Raw genomic sequence first — 17,312 nt, forward strand, 5'->3', positions numbered from 1 at the left:
GACACATACTAACATGGTCACTTGTCTATACAATAAACTAGATTCTAGTCACTAGAATCCCACTAGTCTACATATCGTGCATTAGCATGACTTTAATGAATAAATCGCAAAATACTGTCTCAAGAAATAGCCCCAGGAGACAGCTGACTATGAAAGAAAGGAATGCATTTTCATTCCCCTATCCCTACATCTCCACCTTCCTCATCTGCTGTGTGCAGAGAAATAGGGACCGTGGTTGAATGGGGTTGTGGGTTTGGGAATGGAATGCCGGTGTCGGAAGAGCCTAACGCACAAAGAGCTAGAGTGCTGTGTTTCCACAGCATGGCTCCCCCTAAGGACCACGTGACAGCCACTCCGCACGCCCTTCACCTGTGCGGAACACTGAGGAGGTTCTCTCCAAAGTAGATCAAACAGGGCTTCACGAGACTGTGGGAAAGTGTAACGTGACACTCCTCTCGGCAATTTTAGCCCCCAGGCAAAGGGAAGGAGATGAAAGGAGGGGAGAGGGAATAAAACCTGTGCCTGAGGACACGTGCTGATCTTGACACATGTTCTAATCACTTTACTTAAGTGGCTGACAGAACCCACTATCAGCTTAACACGCTTTCCCACTAGCAGAACTACCTATCCTAAGCACTGGAGTAGAAAATAACAGTTTTGGAGACATAGTATGCAATGGTCAAGGCCAAAGATGCAAGATTCCTCAGATGTGAATGATGTGAAAACAAAGCTGTGATTTCTAACAACAGAACGGGCTGTTACAGCCTCGTGTGCCTGTCCGTGACATACAGAGTGCATGGCTCTCCTTTCAAGTCATCTGGGATGTGAAACATTTAGAGGAAGAACCTCAAAAGCAAGCCTGTATCCACTGAGAACCCATTGCACTGTTCTAGATACTTGGGATCATGGAGGAACAACCAAGAGCCCCACCATCATGGAGCCTACAATCTAGCAGAGGGAAGAAATAATAAATACTAACATGGGAAGTAAATTCTATAGCAGGTTAGATAATAAATGGTTTGCAAAAGCAGAGGGGCAGGTCACCATGTGAAGCAGGGTGAGCAGAGCCAGCCTCCATGAGGAGATGTGAGCAGAGGGGAGAGTAGGGTTGCCCAAGGGAAGTGTGAGGAAGAGCTGGCCAAGAGGAGGGAAGGAAGCACAGCCCTGAGGTGGGAGGGGGAAGCACACGCCATCAGAAGGCATGCTATCTCTCTCGAATCTTGACCTCATTTTTCATCGCTACTTCCCAGCACAAAACAGGGATGCAGTTCATGTTTACTGAATGACTTCGAAGCCGGTAAATGCAACAATGTCCAAAGAACAAATTCAATTCAATCGACAGACTGGGCTTCCTAAGAGACTTTATGCAAAATGTACCGGTGGAAGGTTTAGCAGATGCTCAAATGAGTTTCAAAAGCTCAATTTCACAGCTTTATTTCCAGGAACATTCAAGGAAAAGTGGAAAAGTGGGTTCTATTATGTAAGGAGGAATCCCTCGCACAGTCTACTTCTGGCCAGAGTCCAATCACAACTTTCTTTTAAGAAGAGAGAAGGCTGCAAGAGCAGGAGACAAGAACCACACAATTAGCACGCAGGCAGGAGTGAGCACCCTCTCTCTAACCCCTGCCCATTACGGGGGAGTGCCAACTCTCCCTGTGACACTATCTCAACAGGAGCCCTGCGTTTGATCCCAGGCCTGGAGGGTAACCTTCTAGGTAAAACAAAGTCAAACACTACAAACAGGTTAAATCAAGTGGGGGGGGGGGTTTAAAAAGAAAAAAGTGCTGAAAAATTCAATTACAGTAAGAAAAGAACGATCCTCTCTCGCTGTCCCACAATTTGTCACTGCAAAGGCTTCCAAATTAACATCCACATGGGCAAAAGAAACCAGAATCCCATGGTTTCAACATATATGTTTGTCCTTATAACTACTTTCCTTATCAATGTGACATGCAACTAGGAGGAGCTACTGAATTCTCATTTCAGACAAATCCTATTTAAATGAGAACAGAAGACTAACATTTCTGGGAAATCTAATGTTTAGTACTACACTCCCCTCACGACCTCCCCATACTGCCTCTTCAACCTTTTAGTGACTCCTGATTTCTCATTTACATTTAGGCCCACTCTTGTCTAATACCTGAATGCACATTATCATGGGTTTCTTTCCTAAATTCTGCTAAAAATTTTCAATTACTCTACCTTTTTGTGTGTTACAAAGAAAAAAGAAAAGGCTGTGAAAAATCTCCATTGTCACTACATCACATGAGAAAGCAAGCCTTGTAAAATAGTTTAGGACCTAAAAAGAGAAAAATCATTTTGCTTATAATGAAAGTTACACCTAATAGCAGTTACCAAATGCAATTTTGCTCAGAAATTATTTTTACAAAATCTGTGTCACTAATCTTGACAAGATGCCCCCTCTTCCACCTTTTAAGGAATCTTCTCTAATCCAACACAGATACTTGTAGGATTCTGTCATCTTTTGTATCCTGGGACAAATTAAATAATTTTTCCTTTTGAATCAGCCTACGTTAAGTGGTTTTTTTTTTTTAACTTCAAAAATAAACAGCCAAATTAAAAATATGTAGTTTGGTGGGGAAAAAACAACAATGTATACACCTTTAATCTGCTCAGTGAAATGCAATGGTTGACAAAACCTTATCTACGCAGTCGAGGTGTTCTGACTTACCTGCAAAGAAAAATTAACTTTTGCTTTTCAACTGCAGACATTATTTGGACATTATTTATAAAGTACGGTGTCATGTTTATCAAACAAGTATCTCTTTTGGCTCGGACAGGGGAGGGAAGGGCGTGTCCCTTCAGGGATCTCTAGGCAGGAATGCTTGACTTCTTTTTTTTTTTTTTTTTAAAAGATTTTATTTATTTATTTGACAGAGAGAGGGAGAGCCAGCGAGAGAGGGAACACAAGCAGGGGGAGTGGGAGAGGAAGAAGCAGGCTCCTAGCAGAGGAGCCTGATGTGGGGCTCGATTCCATAACGCCAGGATCACGCCCTGAGCCAAAGGCAGACGCTTAACGACTGAGCCACCCAGGCACCCCAGGAATGCTTGACTTCTACAGAATATTCTGTCGTATTATGACCCTGTGCTAAAAGGCAGCTCTTTCTCCTTGCATTCTGCTCCTTTATTCTCGTGTTACCTCATTCATATGTGCTGGGATAAGCCAACGTTAAAGAAGGCATAAGAGCGTCAGAATCCCTCCCAGAGATACACTGTAATGCCACACGCAGTTGTATTTAACATGCAGCTGCTGCGGTTGGGTGCACCTGTTTCAAACCTACCTTGCCAAACCTTTCTCAGTCTGAGAATTTAAAAAAAAAAAAATTGTGAGAAAAAAAAAAGCTTGAAATTTACTAACGAGGAAATGAGTATTTAACAAAGGTCATAACAGCAAAGCTGAGCAAAGGGCTTGTCTCTGCATGACACTGAACAGCAGAAAAACCTTAAATGACCAGCTGTGCACAAAGCTCGAGTGTGGACCATCTCCAATAATAAACAAGGAGCGGGTTTTGAATCAAGGTGGTTTCCATTTAAGAAAAGCATTCAGTAGGGGGCGCCTGGGTGGCACAGCGGTTAAAGCGTCTGCCTTCGGCTCAGGGCGTGATCCCGGCGTTCCGGGTTCGAGCCCCACGTCAGGCTCCTCCTCTATGAGCCTGCTTCTTCCTCTCCCACTCCCCCTGCTTGTGTTCCCTCTCTCACTGGCTGTCTCTATCTCTGTCAAATAAATAAATAAATAATCTTTTAAAAAAAAAAAAAAAAAAAAAAGAAAAAAGAAAAGCATTCAGTAACCCCCCCCACCCCGTGACAGCCAAGCACACTACAGGCAATAATGCTACGGATGACCCTGCCCCTCAAGGAAAAGAACTCCCTCTGCATCTACACTGAGTATGGGACTAGGCTTCAGCTTCAGCCAGAGTGTTTCTGGAGAGGAAACCAAGAGGGAGATACCAGGTTATAAAAACAATGCTTTCTTCTCTGCTGAGTTCTGTGGTCACTTTATTGCTCTTGACATTTTTCCATACAAATCCAATTAATGTTGAATATACTGACTTATCCTCTACTTTCCCCAAATGATTATTGTAAATCCATTAGTATCAGTTACAAGAGTTAGAATGCACAGTGTTTAATTCCACAGCAACCATAATAACACGGTTTAAAGATGCTCACGAAACAGGTTCTCATATACCATCATCTCCGTCCGTTTACAATTCTCTACCCCACAAACACCAATCTCTAGTCCTGTAATGACTGACCAAGCTTTTATATACCATACATAAATTCAGATAAATTTGCCAAAATGAGTTCTTCCTCGAGTGTGACAGCCTGACAAAAATCTCAGACTTTTCCTAAAAAAATAAAACAAAAATGCCATGAAGCAATCACTCATGAATACTGACCTTGCTGTTGTTCACCGTCTGCTTCAGCTTTCGAAGAACCTGGTGCAACAGGAAGGGGTCGAGGTGGTCGGGGCTTTGGTGTGGGAGGAGAGATTTTTTTTCTTCCGATATATTCAACATAAGTTCCCGGAAAGTCCCCTCTTTCCCCGGTGGTTTCATTATAACCATTTAACCAGCCAATTTCTTCAGGCCTGGCTTCCTGTCCATCACTGAATCCAAGAGCTACTAAGGACCCTTTATTCACAGTCAAGATATCACCCAAGTGCAAGTCAATATCTTCTTCTCGTTCCTTTTTGTAATCATACAGCGCTCGGTACTGGTAGCCCTCGGCACTCATGGTTGCGAGTCTGTGACCATGCAACAGAGGAGTCTGGTGACACGCTGCAGTCTGATCTTACGTTTCTATGGAAAGTGAATTCTGAGAGTATGTTAAGATTCCTAATATGTGCCCAGCAGAGGACAAAGGACAACTCTCCACAGGTTTAAGAGGAGAGGTGACTGAATGTCCGGCTGTCCATCTGTCCTCCATCAATGGTGTGACTGAAGACAGGGTGCCACTTCCTCTGCGGCCCACAGTCCTCCCACTGGCTTCCTTTTCAGCAGCTCGTCAACACTTGGCCTCCAGGCTGATTCTCGCAGCGAGGCCCAATCTTTTCTGACACTCTTGTCACACTGTCCATCTGGCGTCTGATTTGACTGTGTCACTCCACACGCGAGCTTCACCTAGCAAAGGAAAAACAAGACTTATGAATGAACATCACACTTTGCCATCTGTGTGAATTTGAATTTCTATTTCCATTCAACAAGTATTTAATCAATTTGGCATACACACACGGGCCAGTGCGCTATTGCTCAACATGATATATACAACAAAGATTAGTAAGACAGTCCCTGCCTTCCAAGAACATGAGGCAGGGGTGGGAGGTGTGCTGGCATGTGGCAATGTCTCTCAGATAAGCATGGTACACAAGGAACCATAACATTAGGTAAACAGCAGAAGACAGGCAGAGACGAAACACTGTTGGGTTCCACTGAAGGAGAGACCACATCTCACCGCGGGGATCTGCAGACAGAATGGAATGTGTGGCAGGATCTTAGGTACAGGTGTGACTAAGCGAATGTCGTATTCTGGGAAGAGCTAGAACAGGCAGTCCAAAGCGTCGGAAGCCAAAGAGGGAGCACTGGAACTGGATTAGAAAGACAGGGAGGGGTTATATGACATGATACACGCCTGCACTGAGCTCGGGAATACTGTGGTCTAACTTCGGGAGCCACCAAAAGCGCTTGGAGAAAGGAGAGCAACAATGAGAGATGCACTGGAAGAATCTCAGTCTACCTATGGTGAATGGCACGGACTGGCGGGGGGACAGAGGGGTGAAGATGAAAGCTCTAGGACAGTGGTGCGGGCAAAGGCCCTGAGGGCATGAACCAAGACAGCATCAGAAGATACGGAAGGGGAGGAATGAAGCAAGAGACCCTGCAGAGAAAGCAGGAGTGGATGTGGTGATGCCTGAATCAGAGTCAAGACGGAACAGGAGCAGATGGCCAAACCCGAGTTAATTCCAGTGGGCTTTAGGGGGTGCTGGGCATACAACTGTTAGTTTGGTGGGGGAGAGAGGGAACCCACCACAGATCTGATCAGCTGCAAGTAAGGCAAGGCTGAACTAAATGGAATGGAGGAACTCCCAAGGAAAAAATATCGAAGGTTAAAAAAATGATCTATGGATCAAACACTGAGGTTCACTGAATGCAACCTTAAAAGCAGAGTCAAGGTTTGGAGACAAGCTAAGTCCGGGAAACAATGCATAAGAGGATTTGGGTGGGACAAGGTGATCCCTAAGACCAAATCCTGCAGGGGCCTCCAGCAGGGGGAAAGTGAGGCAAGGCTAAGTAACCCAGGGCTCTGCCCATCACCACATCATCACTGACTTCTGAGAAAGCAGACTCCAGTCTAGAGACACTGAGGACAGTCACTAGAATTGAAGGAGTTAAGATAATGAAGAGGAAGTAGAAACGGCTGCCAGAGATTACCCTGGGAAGATAGCCTGGTGTAGGGGGAAACGAACGGTGCAAGTTTTTTTGTTTTTTTTTTTTTTCTTTTTTTTTCTTTTAACACAGTGGAGGCGGAGAAATTAAGGACTCGAGAGGGAAAGTCAGCACGTGGCCTGCCAACAGCACAGGGCGCTCGGGTACACAACACTAAACTCCGGTCACTTCTCAGCACTATCTTTATCATATAGGATAAAAGCAACTTCAAGGTTTCAGTTAAGCTGGCCGAGTAGCAAAGCAATAAACAAGAGCCACAAAACATCAGTGAGCTCTATCAAAGAGAGCTTCGTGTGTTTTAACAGGGGGCCACTTGAGAGGTTTAGTATTACAGGAAGTTGTCAGTATATGCATCTTAATACGCAAAATCCAATCACAGCTCATGATGCTGGTATTCAGAAGTGTCAAGTATTCAACTTTACGAGGTTAGAGCCTCTTAGTGGTAGTACAATAACACTCTTAGGAGAGTTAACATTACAAGAAGCAAAAACAAACACTGGAAACCTCTGAGCAGTCAGAATATTAATTTGAGAGAGTATTCTAACTTTGTATGTCAGTCATCAGATTAAAAAAACAACAACACAAAACTTCAGCAACCAGCAGGATGTATTAGAAAAATAAACTAGATTATCTTTGAAGACAACCTCTCCTTTTGATGGATCCAGAATCAAATTAAATATTCACTGCAGAAATTCACACAAAAATGTAGGACTAGCAAATCTCATTTTTAGTACTAATGTACTCTGTACAAATGAGACACAGAACTCTAAAGAACACGAGCATTTACATATCCCTAAATGCCTGGAAACCAGGCAACATGCCTAAGAATAATTTAATTCCTCCAAATCTGCCTTGAAATTTTTGTTAGCTTTTCCTGGCAATGTAGGTCTTTTTGGGGGAAAAAAAATCCTCAACTAGTATGTTGGATAGATCTTTCCACCAGCTGCTGCCTATGGCTTGTTCTATTTCAACAACCCCGTGGGCCAGTTTGGTGAGATTCTCAACAGAATGGGTAATATAATATCTACCCTCTCGCCCTCCCGCCCTCCCTCCCTCCCTCCCTGTCTCTCTCTCTTCATCACTCTCTCCCCCACACAGTCCTCAGCCACCACCAGGCCCCTGATCACAGAACACCTAGGCAGAAATGCATGTTCCTAAACAGGGGACACCATACTAAGAAGAGGCCCCATATCTGATCAAGGTTTTACCAACCCAAAAACTGTGCATATGTTAGCCTGAGGATAAATCCTTGCAAGGAGACAAAGAACCCAGAGGAACCTGATGACCGAGAAGAGCAATCCCCAACCCAGGCGCCGAAGACCTAGATGTCTCTACTAATTCCTGTCCCTCGCCGTTTTTAAAAGGAGAACCTTACTTTCTGTGTGAGAATATTGCGCAGAATTCTGGGCCTTCACCTGATTTAAAAACAAAACAAAACAAAAAACCAAAACCCAAAACCCAACAAAAAACCCTCATCTTCTATGACACTAGGGTTATAAGAACAAACCATTCCTGTCTTCTGGGACTCCACCACGTCAAGGCCAGGAAGAGCAATCCAAACAATTCAAGGTTGGCCAAAGTCAGCGCCAACTAAGAGGCTGGACAGCAACCTTGTAAGAGAAGAGGGAGCACTGACTCGTCACCTGGGCGGCAACTGGGTAGCGTCCTGTGGCACAGTGCGTGGCGGCCTTGGCCAGGGAGAAGGGGCAGGCACCTGGACCACGATGCAGGCTGCAGACTTCCTGACGGCCACGCCCATTTCGATGACTGTCCCTGTCATCGTGGTCACCATGTACCTCTTCCTGGGAACTGCGTGTGCACCAGCTCACTCAACCACTGCCATCTAATGCTCGTTAGGGGCTACACGAGCATCAACACGTTCACCACTCAGCATAACCCGGAGGCAGCACTATCAACACCCTCACTTTACAGAGGACGAAACTGAGGTACAGAGAATTGAATACCTTGGCCACGGTAACACTCAGCAACTGGGAGGTGGAATTACAGCTCACATTTAAGCAGTCTGGCTCCAGGGCCATGACTTGACACCACTAGAACCCACTGCCCAAATTCAACTTGCTTTGATGACCGAGGACAGCCCAGGTGTGTCCACAGGGTCAAGGATGCTGATTCTCTGCCGGCACATTCTGACCCCTCAGATGAACCCTGAATGTCTGCTTTTTATTGACCCTCTGTGACGGTGGCCTCACTGATAGCGTTTGTGGCTCTTTTACAAACACACCTGCCCAAAAAAGCCACGATGACTTGGCAGCAGTTCCATCAAGTTCGGGACCAAGTTTCTTGGACAATGCAAATTTTCTTTCCAAGAGACTTCAGTAAATGCATCCTTGCCAAAGAAGTCTATAAACTCGTGAATGAGAGAATACTGGGTACATCACTTCTGGAATCCTGCCCACTTCTGCTCTACGAGCTGAAGCTTCTGCCACCTGTATCCCTCTTGGCATCTATGCCCCCTATGGATATCCCAGGCCCTTGATTACACGATTTCTAACAACTCAGCTCCTCCCTAGGGGAATATGTAGAGCATTAACCCATAGTCACAAGAACTATCCTATCCAGACAACTGGCAAGTTCTTTTTTCTCTTATACTCACGTTCTCCCCAGGACTACAGAAGACTCAGCAACCTGAAACATTGGCAATACCTGTGTGATGTAACCCTCCCAGGATCAATTTGGAGCCCGAACTACCCACATAGACAGGATATATGCTGCCCAGATTCACAAGATTATGCCTCCAATCTCTTTGGCTACATTCACCGGTCCAACGAACTATTTCCATCTAGCTCCAACATAATTGTTAACACAGTAAAGGTTTTATAGGTGGGTAATACCCACCTATCCATAATTTAATGTTTTCAAATAAGCAATGCAATCTTATGATTTAAGCTCCAAGCTAGTGCATACGTAAGTTATAGTAACAAAAGATATAAAGGAATTTTATAAACAAACAACTAACTTATTCTTACGTAATACTGCACGCAACAGTTCCAAATTTCTTTAATGGTAATTACTGTGTTCCAGTCTTTCAATCCTTTTAAAGACTGCCTGCCTGCAACACACCATTAATCAATGTGTATTTTCTCTCTCTGCCACGATACCGTGCCATTCCTATTTTGTTTCTCAAAATAAAATGTGTCTGATGCCTGACAATCAGGAACCCATGACTTCTTAATGTAGAAAGGCCTGAATGCAAACTTTCAGCTTAACCCTCTAACCCGCAGGCATTCTGGCAAAGAACCAAACAAAAATCTTTGAAAAGTCCTTTGACTTTGCTGACTTACTCATTCCCCCTTTACAAAGGACAAGGATTTAGCAAACTTGGTGGGGAGACAGGAATAGAGGATATTTTTAAGTAACTTGAAATAAATCAGGAATAGGCTCCAATCCTATGATTCTATCCTGTGATTCAATGAGCAGTTTCACACTGGGTCCCAGCACACAGTGGGTCTTCACCTCGGCTGCAGGTGATGGAGGGTTCCTGGGTTGGCAGCCTACACTTCCTGCATTCCATCTCTCCATCCTCCCTGGGCTAGTTCTGAGCCTAGGGCAAGCTCCCAACCTAAATTCACAGTCTTTTTAAAAAGACAAATTATCATTTAAAAATCTCTTCACCTGTCCAATAGAACATCCTGGAAATCATAAAAATCAAAGTTAGAGCGAAGTTAGATTAAGCCTAAAGTAACAGTTATCAGATATCCCCACTCATTTTCAAACCAACCAGAATGTGTTGTGGGCTGCGATGCTCAGTGCTGCGTCCACACTGTGGGCAAGCAGGGTGTCTAACGCAAGACTCTGGCCTGCAGCCCTTCTGAGGCTGGAGGAGCAGTGGGGATGGGCGGGGTACGGGACAAGCCCAGATGAAACAACTAGGACGCAGGACTCTCCAGAGGCAAAGTGATGACACCAGCCAGAAGGCCTCAGGCGGCCGAGAAGAGAGGCCCAGGCCCAGCTGGAGTCCTGACCAGGAGGCTGGCAGAAAGATGCTGGTGCTCCTGCTGCGGGGCCTGAGAAACACACCCCACCACCCAGGCAAGGCTGTGGGGTTGACTCTTCCAGTTCGTGGGGCTGACCATTCCAGTTCTCTGCACCATCACGGGGAAGAGGCCGGAGGAAACGGCGGTGGAACGAGAGGACTGAAGGAGATGATCTGAACCCTCTCCTCTCATGAAAATACAATGGTATTTTGCGAAAGTCTTAACGAGAAGATTAGTATAAGCACTGAGCTTCAGGCACAGACAGCTGTCCCCATCACTGTCTGGATTTTTAACCTTGGGCAAGTTACTCAGATCTCTCTGTGGCATAATTTTATCATCTGTGAGACAGATACAATAAGCAAACTTACACCTCCCGGGGTTACTATGAGAATTAAATGAAATTACATATATGAAGTACTTAGCTCCGTGCCCGATAATTAGAACTTAATATAACATAGTGTTTACTACAGGCTAGGCACAGCTCCTAGAGTTTTGCATAGATCAACTCACTGAACCCTTACAACCATCCTAGATACAATTACTGTCCCCATCTTACAGATGAGAAAACAAGCACAGAAAAGTTAAATGATTTGTTTGATGTTACACAGCTAGTAAATTGCAGCTATGTTATTACTGCTACCATTACTACTATTATTACTACTAGTATTCAACGTCCCTTACTGCCATTTATACAATTCTTATTTGAAACAGGAATATTTGCTAGGAGTTTTTGTTTGCACTGCTTCTAAAGGCTTGTAAACTCCTGTAAAGGAACCCTCAAGTTAGCCTGAAATAAAACTCTCTGCTATCCCTTTAACTCCTTTTCAGAGTAAAGTAGACACAAAAAGGCTGCCTGTGGACTTTGCCCACCTAGTTCTCTCCCTGCCTGAGGGAGAGGGGTGGCTCTGGAGGTCGAGGCAAAAGAGACCTGGGACTGTCTTTTCCCCACCAGATGTTTTTTCCTGCTTTATCAAATATTAGTTGCCCAAAGAGCTGAGGGTCCATTTCTGGGCTCTCTATTCTGTTCCATTGGTCTATGTGTCTGTTTTTGTGCCAGTACCATGCTGTCTTTGTGATCACAGCTTTGTAGTACAGCTCGAAGTCCGGCATTGTGATACCCCCAGCTTTGTTTTTCCTTTTCAACAGTTCCTTGGAGATTCGGGGTCTTTTCTGGTTCCATACAAATTTAAGGACTATTTGTTCCAGTTCTTTGAAAAACGTTCTCGGTATTTTGATCGGGATAGCATTGAAAGTGTAGATTGCTCTGGTGCTGGGAAAATTGGACAGCTACATGCAAAAGAATGAAACTTGACCACTATCTCACACCATACACAAAAATAAACTCCAAATGGATGAAAGACCTCGATGTGAGACAGGAATCCATCAAAATTCTAGAGGAGAACATAGGCAGCAACCTCTACGACATCAGCCAAAGCAACCTTTTTCATGACACATCCCCAAAGGCAAGAGAAACAAAAGATAAAATGAATTTATGGGACTTCATCAAGATTAAAAGTTTCTGCACATCCAAGGAAACAGTCAGAAAAACTAAGAGGCAGCCCACGGAATGGGAGAATATATTTGCAAATGACACTACAGATAAAGGACTGGTATCCAAGATCTACAAAGAACTTCTCAAACTCAATACACGAGAAACAAATAAACAAATCAAAAAATGGGCAGAAGATATGAACAGACACTTTTCCAATGAAGACATACAAATGGCTAACAGACACATGAAAAAATGTTCAAAATCATTAGCCATCAAGGAAATTCAAATCAAAACCACACTGAGATACCACCTTACGCCAGTTAGAATGGCAAAAATAGACAAGGCAAGAAACAACAATTGTTGGAGAGGATGTGGAGAAAGGGGATCCCTCCTACATTGTTGGTGGGAATGCAAGTTGGTACAGCCACTCTGGAAAACCGTGTGGAGGTCCCTTAAAAAGTTAAAAATTGAGCTACCCTATGATCCAGCCATTGCGCTACTGGGTGTTTACCCCAAAGATACAGACGTAGTGAAGAGAAGGGCCATATGCACCCCAATGTTCATAGCAGCAATGTCCACAATAGCTAAATCGTGGAAGGAGCCGAGATGCCCTGCAACAGATGACTGGATTAAGAAGTTGTGGTCCATATATACAATGGAATATTACTCAGCAATCAGAAAGAATGAGTTCTCAACATTTGCTACAACATGGACGGCACTGGAGGAGATAATGCTTAGTGAAATAAGTCAAGCAGAGAAAGACAACTATCATATGATTTCTCTCATCTATGGAACATAAGAACTAGAATGATCAGTAGGGGAAGAAAGGGATAAAGGAAGGGGGGGTAATCAGAAGGGGGAATGAAACATGAAAGACTATGGACTATGAGAAACAAACTGAGGGCTACAGAGGGGAGGGGGGTGGGGGAATGGGATAGACCGGTGATGGGTAGTAAGGAGGGCACATATTGCATGGTGCACTGGGTGTTATACACAACTAATGAATCATCGAGCCTTACATCGAAAACCGGGGATGTACTGTATGGTGACTAACATAATATAATAAAAAATCATTATTAATTAAAAAAAAAAAAAAAAAAAAAAAAAAAAAGAGACCTGGGAGGGGCCAAGACTCCTCTACAACAGGGTTTGGTGGCTGGCTCCGTAGCTTCCCTCAAAGAGGAGAGTCCTCTAGAGACTAAAGGTAGCTAGCTGCGTCCTGAGGTTTCAGCCCTAGCTCCCCCAGGGGAATGAGTCCAGGGTCTGGACCACTGGGGTCCAGCTAGGAAGGGGAGGGGCAAGGCATGCCTGACCAGGAACCTCGCTTTATTAACTCACTCTTGCACGCCGTGGAGTTTCCTCACACTTGGGTACTCTGGAGTGATCCTTAACCTGAAAACTATTTTGACTACAGGTGCCTGTGGGTATGTATTTGATTTACTTTAAGGAAAACAATGCTGGGAAGATAAAATCTCCAAAGATGTTTTTGTAGCAGGATTTTTTCTTTTCCAGCAAAAACTATGCTATGCTCATTATACACTTGGGGGGGGAAAAAAAACCCAACCCAACTAACATAAGCCAAACAGACAAGTTTATGAGTAATTACGTAGTCTATGTCTCAGTTCATTTGGCATAATGCACATGAAATGGCCTTTAATCGCCATTCTTTTAGGCAAGTAATTCCAATAAGAGAGTTGGCTGAAGCACAGCAAGAAATTACATTAGGATGGAGGTGGAAAAGACAAAGAAAAAAGAGCAATAAATAACGTGAATATTTTAAAAATCACTTACAACCTAAGTTTTTGATTAAAAACGGTTATAAAATTTATATTGTCCCTTCTAAGATAAAAAACTAAATTGATAAGCCTTTCCTTCCACTGACGAGTAACCTCATTTTCTGAGAACTTCACTAAGAGGCTCAATTCTCTTGAGTTGACTGGCAAATCTCTGTGCCCTCCAAAACAGAGATATTTGTGGGGAGTCCGTCTAAAATGTATAATGTACAGAAAAAAGCACTTTCCATTTTCTTCTGCACGGTGTATACCCACAGGTGAGAGAATTAAAAGCAAAACCCCAAATGCAACCACTATCTCAGCTTTTTATCACCTACCTGACCATAAAATCAGTTTCTTTACATCTGCTCATTCACCATCTCTTTATTCAATAAAATGCATTTTGGAAATCACACAATGCAAACACAACAAAAGATGAACTGAAATTGTCCCTGTCTTCACGAGCAAGTAGACAATCTTTCAGAATGGATGCCTTTTTAGAACATGACCCGTGAACTAAGAGAAAAGGGAATTCTGACCAACAAACTACCTTAAAAATTACATGGCATTCATGGAAAAATTTAATTAAAACATATGGTCATTTTTAACAACACAAGATTTGGGTAGGTGGTGTACGTTTGCATTTAAGATACAAAGCCCTTCAAAAATTGCCTGAGGTCCAAGTGGCAATTCCGCAAGATGAATACATACTACCAGCACCACTACCAACAACCAAAACATGTATTAATTATAACTTACTGGACCACTGCTGTTCCCCAAAACTAACTTTTTATGCTGTGGGGATTTCCTGATCTTTATAAATTCCAAAAAAAAAAAAAATAGCTAAGCAAAGACAATATAATTAACTGATGGGAAGTGAAGTGCTTTTTCACACTATCAGCATCACGCATGTGGAAGGACACAGTGATAACATCATTTTACAAAAGCAGATAAAACAGGGGATAGACATTATGTATGCTAGAGTTCTGTTATGCAACTGACAAGAACAGGTCCCAAACCAAGATGGAAGTTAAAAAGCAAAAGCACGTCACACTTTGAAATATGAGATACACAGATCTTCCTTCCAATCACAAAAACCTATACACTGTTATGAAAAAAGTATGACTACTACCTACCTGCAACGGGCATATAAAAACTGAAGAGGCCAGCAATGACATAATCCAGCAATTCTGCAAGGCAGGTAAGTCTCCTCCACTGACCTTTCCGGTTTAAAGCTTGATTCTGAACCAAACGCATCTTCTCAAACTTTAGAGGGACACTGCCTCCCTCAAACTACCTTTAGGGTATTTTCTTTGTAACAACCAGAACACTTGCTTCCCAAAATTTAAGCAACTTCTGTTTCTAAGAAACTACCCTCTACTGATTTGAACTGTTTATTTCAAGAACAGTGTGATCTATCAAAAACCTGTAATGGCGGGTGGGGGGTTCTTTTTTAAAGATAAAAACTATTTGTGGCCTTCTCTGCAGAATTCACCAAATTCTCTGTGATTTGCACCTTGGAGATCCATTACTTTAGCAGTGTGCCTCAGAAATGAACCTGTCTCCTCCTATCTTTTCTGGCTAATACGTACCCATCTTTAAAGTTGCAAAACGTGACCCAAGCTAATGAAACATTAAAATACAATTCAGCATAAATGCCTGGGTCAATAAGCTCTGTGAATGTCCCGCCTAACAACTAAAACTTGAACCTCATTACACTGAAATGACAATCTTAATGCTGCACTCAAAACCCGGAACTGCTTTATCCAGTCGTACTTCGCACTGAATGACAAAGAGAAAAAGAACAGAACAGAAAAACAAAAGAAAAAAAAGTGTCGCTTCCAAAGTCATAAAAAGCCCCAAATAAAAAGTATACTCATACTCGGATACCAACAGTGCTGCAGCTCCACCAGGGATTAACGGTGGAAGTGAGACCTTTTGGATATTAATAGCACTCAGGGAAGCATAAGAAATTCCCCAAATCCAGTTCACACGCTTTCTGCATTCAACATGTAACAGCCATTCCACTCACACCCTTATATTTCATGCTCGAATTCTGGTTACCAAAGTTATGTATCTGTACAGGAGTGGCTGGCCTGAGCTTTTCAGTTCTCTTTGTCTTGTGATCTGCGGGGCAGTTTCTGCTCTTGGGAAGTGAGTATCAGAGCTGTGGTTGCCAGACAATTCCCCACGATATTTTAGCTCAGGCTTGCCATACTCTTGCTTTCCCTAGCCGGCTCCATATTGCTGGGCAGGTCCCTCCAGTCTCGCCCCGCGCTACAAAAAGCTGGATTTCCGCACTGTTCGAGGACCCCATTAAATATGCCTCCAACAACCTGTCCAGGCCCAGCTGGCACTAGACGCCTCTAGGGCCCCAGCGACCAGCCGCCCCGAGGCGCACTTCCCCCACCCCGGAAGAGAAGGAAGGCAAACTTCGGAGGGCGGGGGCTCGGGGCGAGCTCCGGGGACCACCGCCGCCCCACCCGCTCGGGGGAACGGCCCGAGCAGCGACCCTGGTTGCAGCTGGAGGAGGCGGGGGGAAGCTGCGCTCCTTCCCGCTAACTTAAAGGCAATGGTCTGGGCGCTCTCCTCCGGTGAAGGACCCCGGAAAACTGCAACAAGGCGACAGTAAGGACCCTCAGAAGTGTGCGGTAACGAAGGGGTGGGGACAAGCCCGAGATCGCCTGCAATTCGGGGGACGAATGAGTCCAGCAGCGTGCAGAGCCAGCTCGTTAGAGGACCGGGGAAAGGGGAGCTCGGAAGCTGCCAGAGCTCGCAGGACGCTGGCCGAGAACCCGCGATGCCGGCGGCCGGCCCGCTTTCCCCCGGCTCGGCTCTGCAGAAGCGGCTGCTGGTGACAGGAAGAGAACGGCGGCAGCCGCGCGCGCACGCACTGCCTCCCCCTCCCGGGCACACACACACACCCGGACCCGCTGCCGCCGCCTACCTCCCCCGCCGGCCGGCTTCCTTCCTCTGCGGGGCCCAGGCTGCAGCGGCGGCCTCCGACGCGCCTCTGACCCGGCCCCGACCCGCCCGCCGTTCCCGATCCGAGCTCGGCGCCTCCAACCCGCTAGCCCGCCGCCCTCGTCGCGACCGCCGCTTCCTCCAACTCCGCTCCAGCTGCTCGCGACTCCTCTCCGTCAGCCCGCAGCTCCAGCGCCGGGTCCCGGCCCCGCCTCCGGCCCGGCCCAGAGCGCCCCGCCCCCGAGCACGCGCCAACCAGCGCGCGCGTCTCCGCCCCTCTCCGCTGGCGCCGCGCCCTCCGCCGCTGCCACTCACTGTGCCGGCCCGCGAGCCGTGCGGCCGGAGGGGCGGAGCTCCAGCTCTGCGGACCCTTCCTGCCGCCGGGCTGGCCTTCCGCCCCCGACAGCGGGGATGCCCCGGGCCGCCTGGCCGCGCGCTACCTCCGCGGTGGAGCGCTTTGCCTCTGCGCCCACCCGCGGCATATGCAGCCGCGGGTGTCTCCGGGACCAGAGGCGGTGGGGTTGGGAGAGGTGGAGGACGAGTTCAGACTCAGAGGCCACGTCTCTAATCGGAGTGTCTGGAGACGAACCCCAGCCTTCTTCGAGCCCCCTGCGCCCAAGCGGAT

The 17,312-nt window shown here is 45.6% G+C and overlaps 1 protein-coding gene across 3 annotated transcripts in view; it reads right to left on the reverse strand.

Annotated features, from left to right (window-relative positions):
- The window catches only part of PIK3R1 (phosphoinositide-3-kinase regulatory subunit 1), an 84,413-nt gene extending 67,603 nt beyond the window's left edge, over window positions 1-16,810 (reverse strand). For all 3 annotated transcript variants that reach the window (XM_087862102.1, XM_045809818.2, XM_087862101.1), the window contains exons 1-2: window positions 16,671-16,810; window positions 4,419-5,141 (exon numbers count right to left, since the gene is read on the reverse strand). In XM_087862102.1, the coding sequence (XP_087718228.1) occupies window positions 4,419-4,755 (337 nt within the window). In that variant the 5' untranslated portion in view covers window positions 4,756-5,141; window positions 16,671-16,810. The remainder of the gene's footprint in view (window positions 1-4,418; window positions 5,142-16,670) is intronic.
- Between the last annotated feature and the right edge of the window lie 502 nt (window positions 16,811-17,312).

This window comes from Ursus americanus, chromosome 5 (assembly GCF_024610735.1).
Source record: "Ursus americanus isolate L20-20 chromosome 5, mUrsAme1.1.p, whole genome shotgun sequence".
Lineage (NCBI taxonomy): Eukaryota > Metazoa > Chordata > Mammalia > Carnivora > Ursidae > Ursus > Ursus americanus.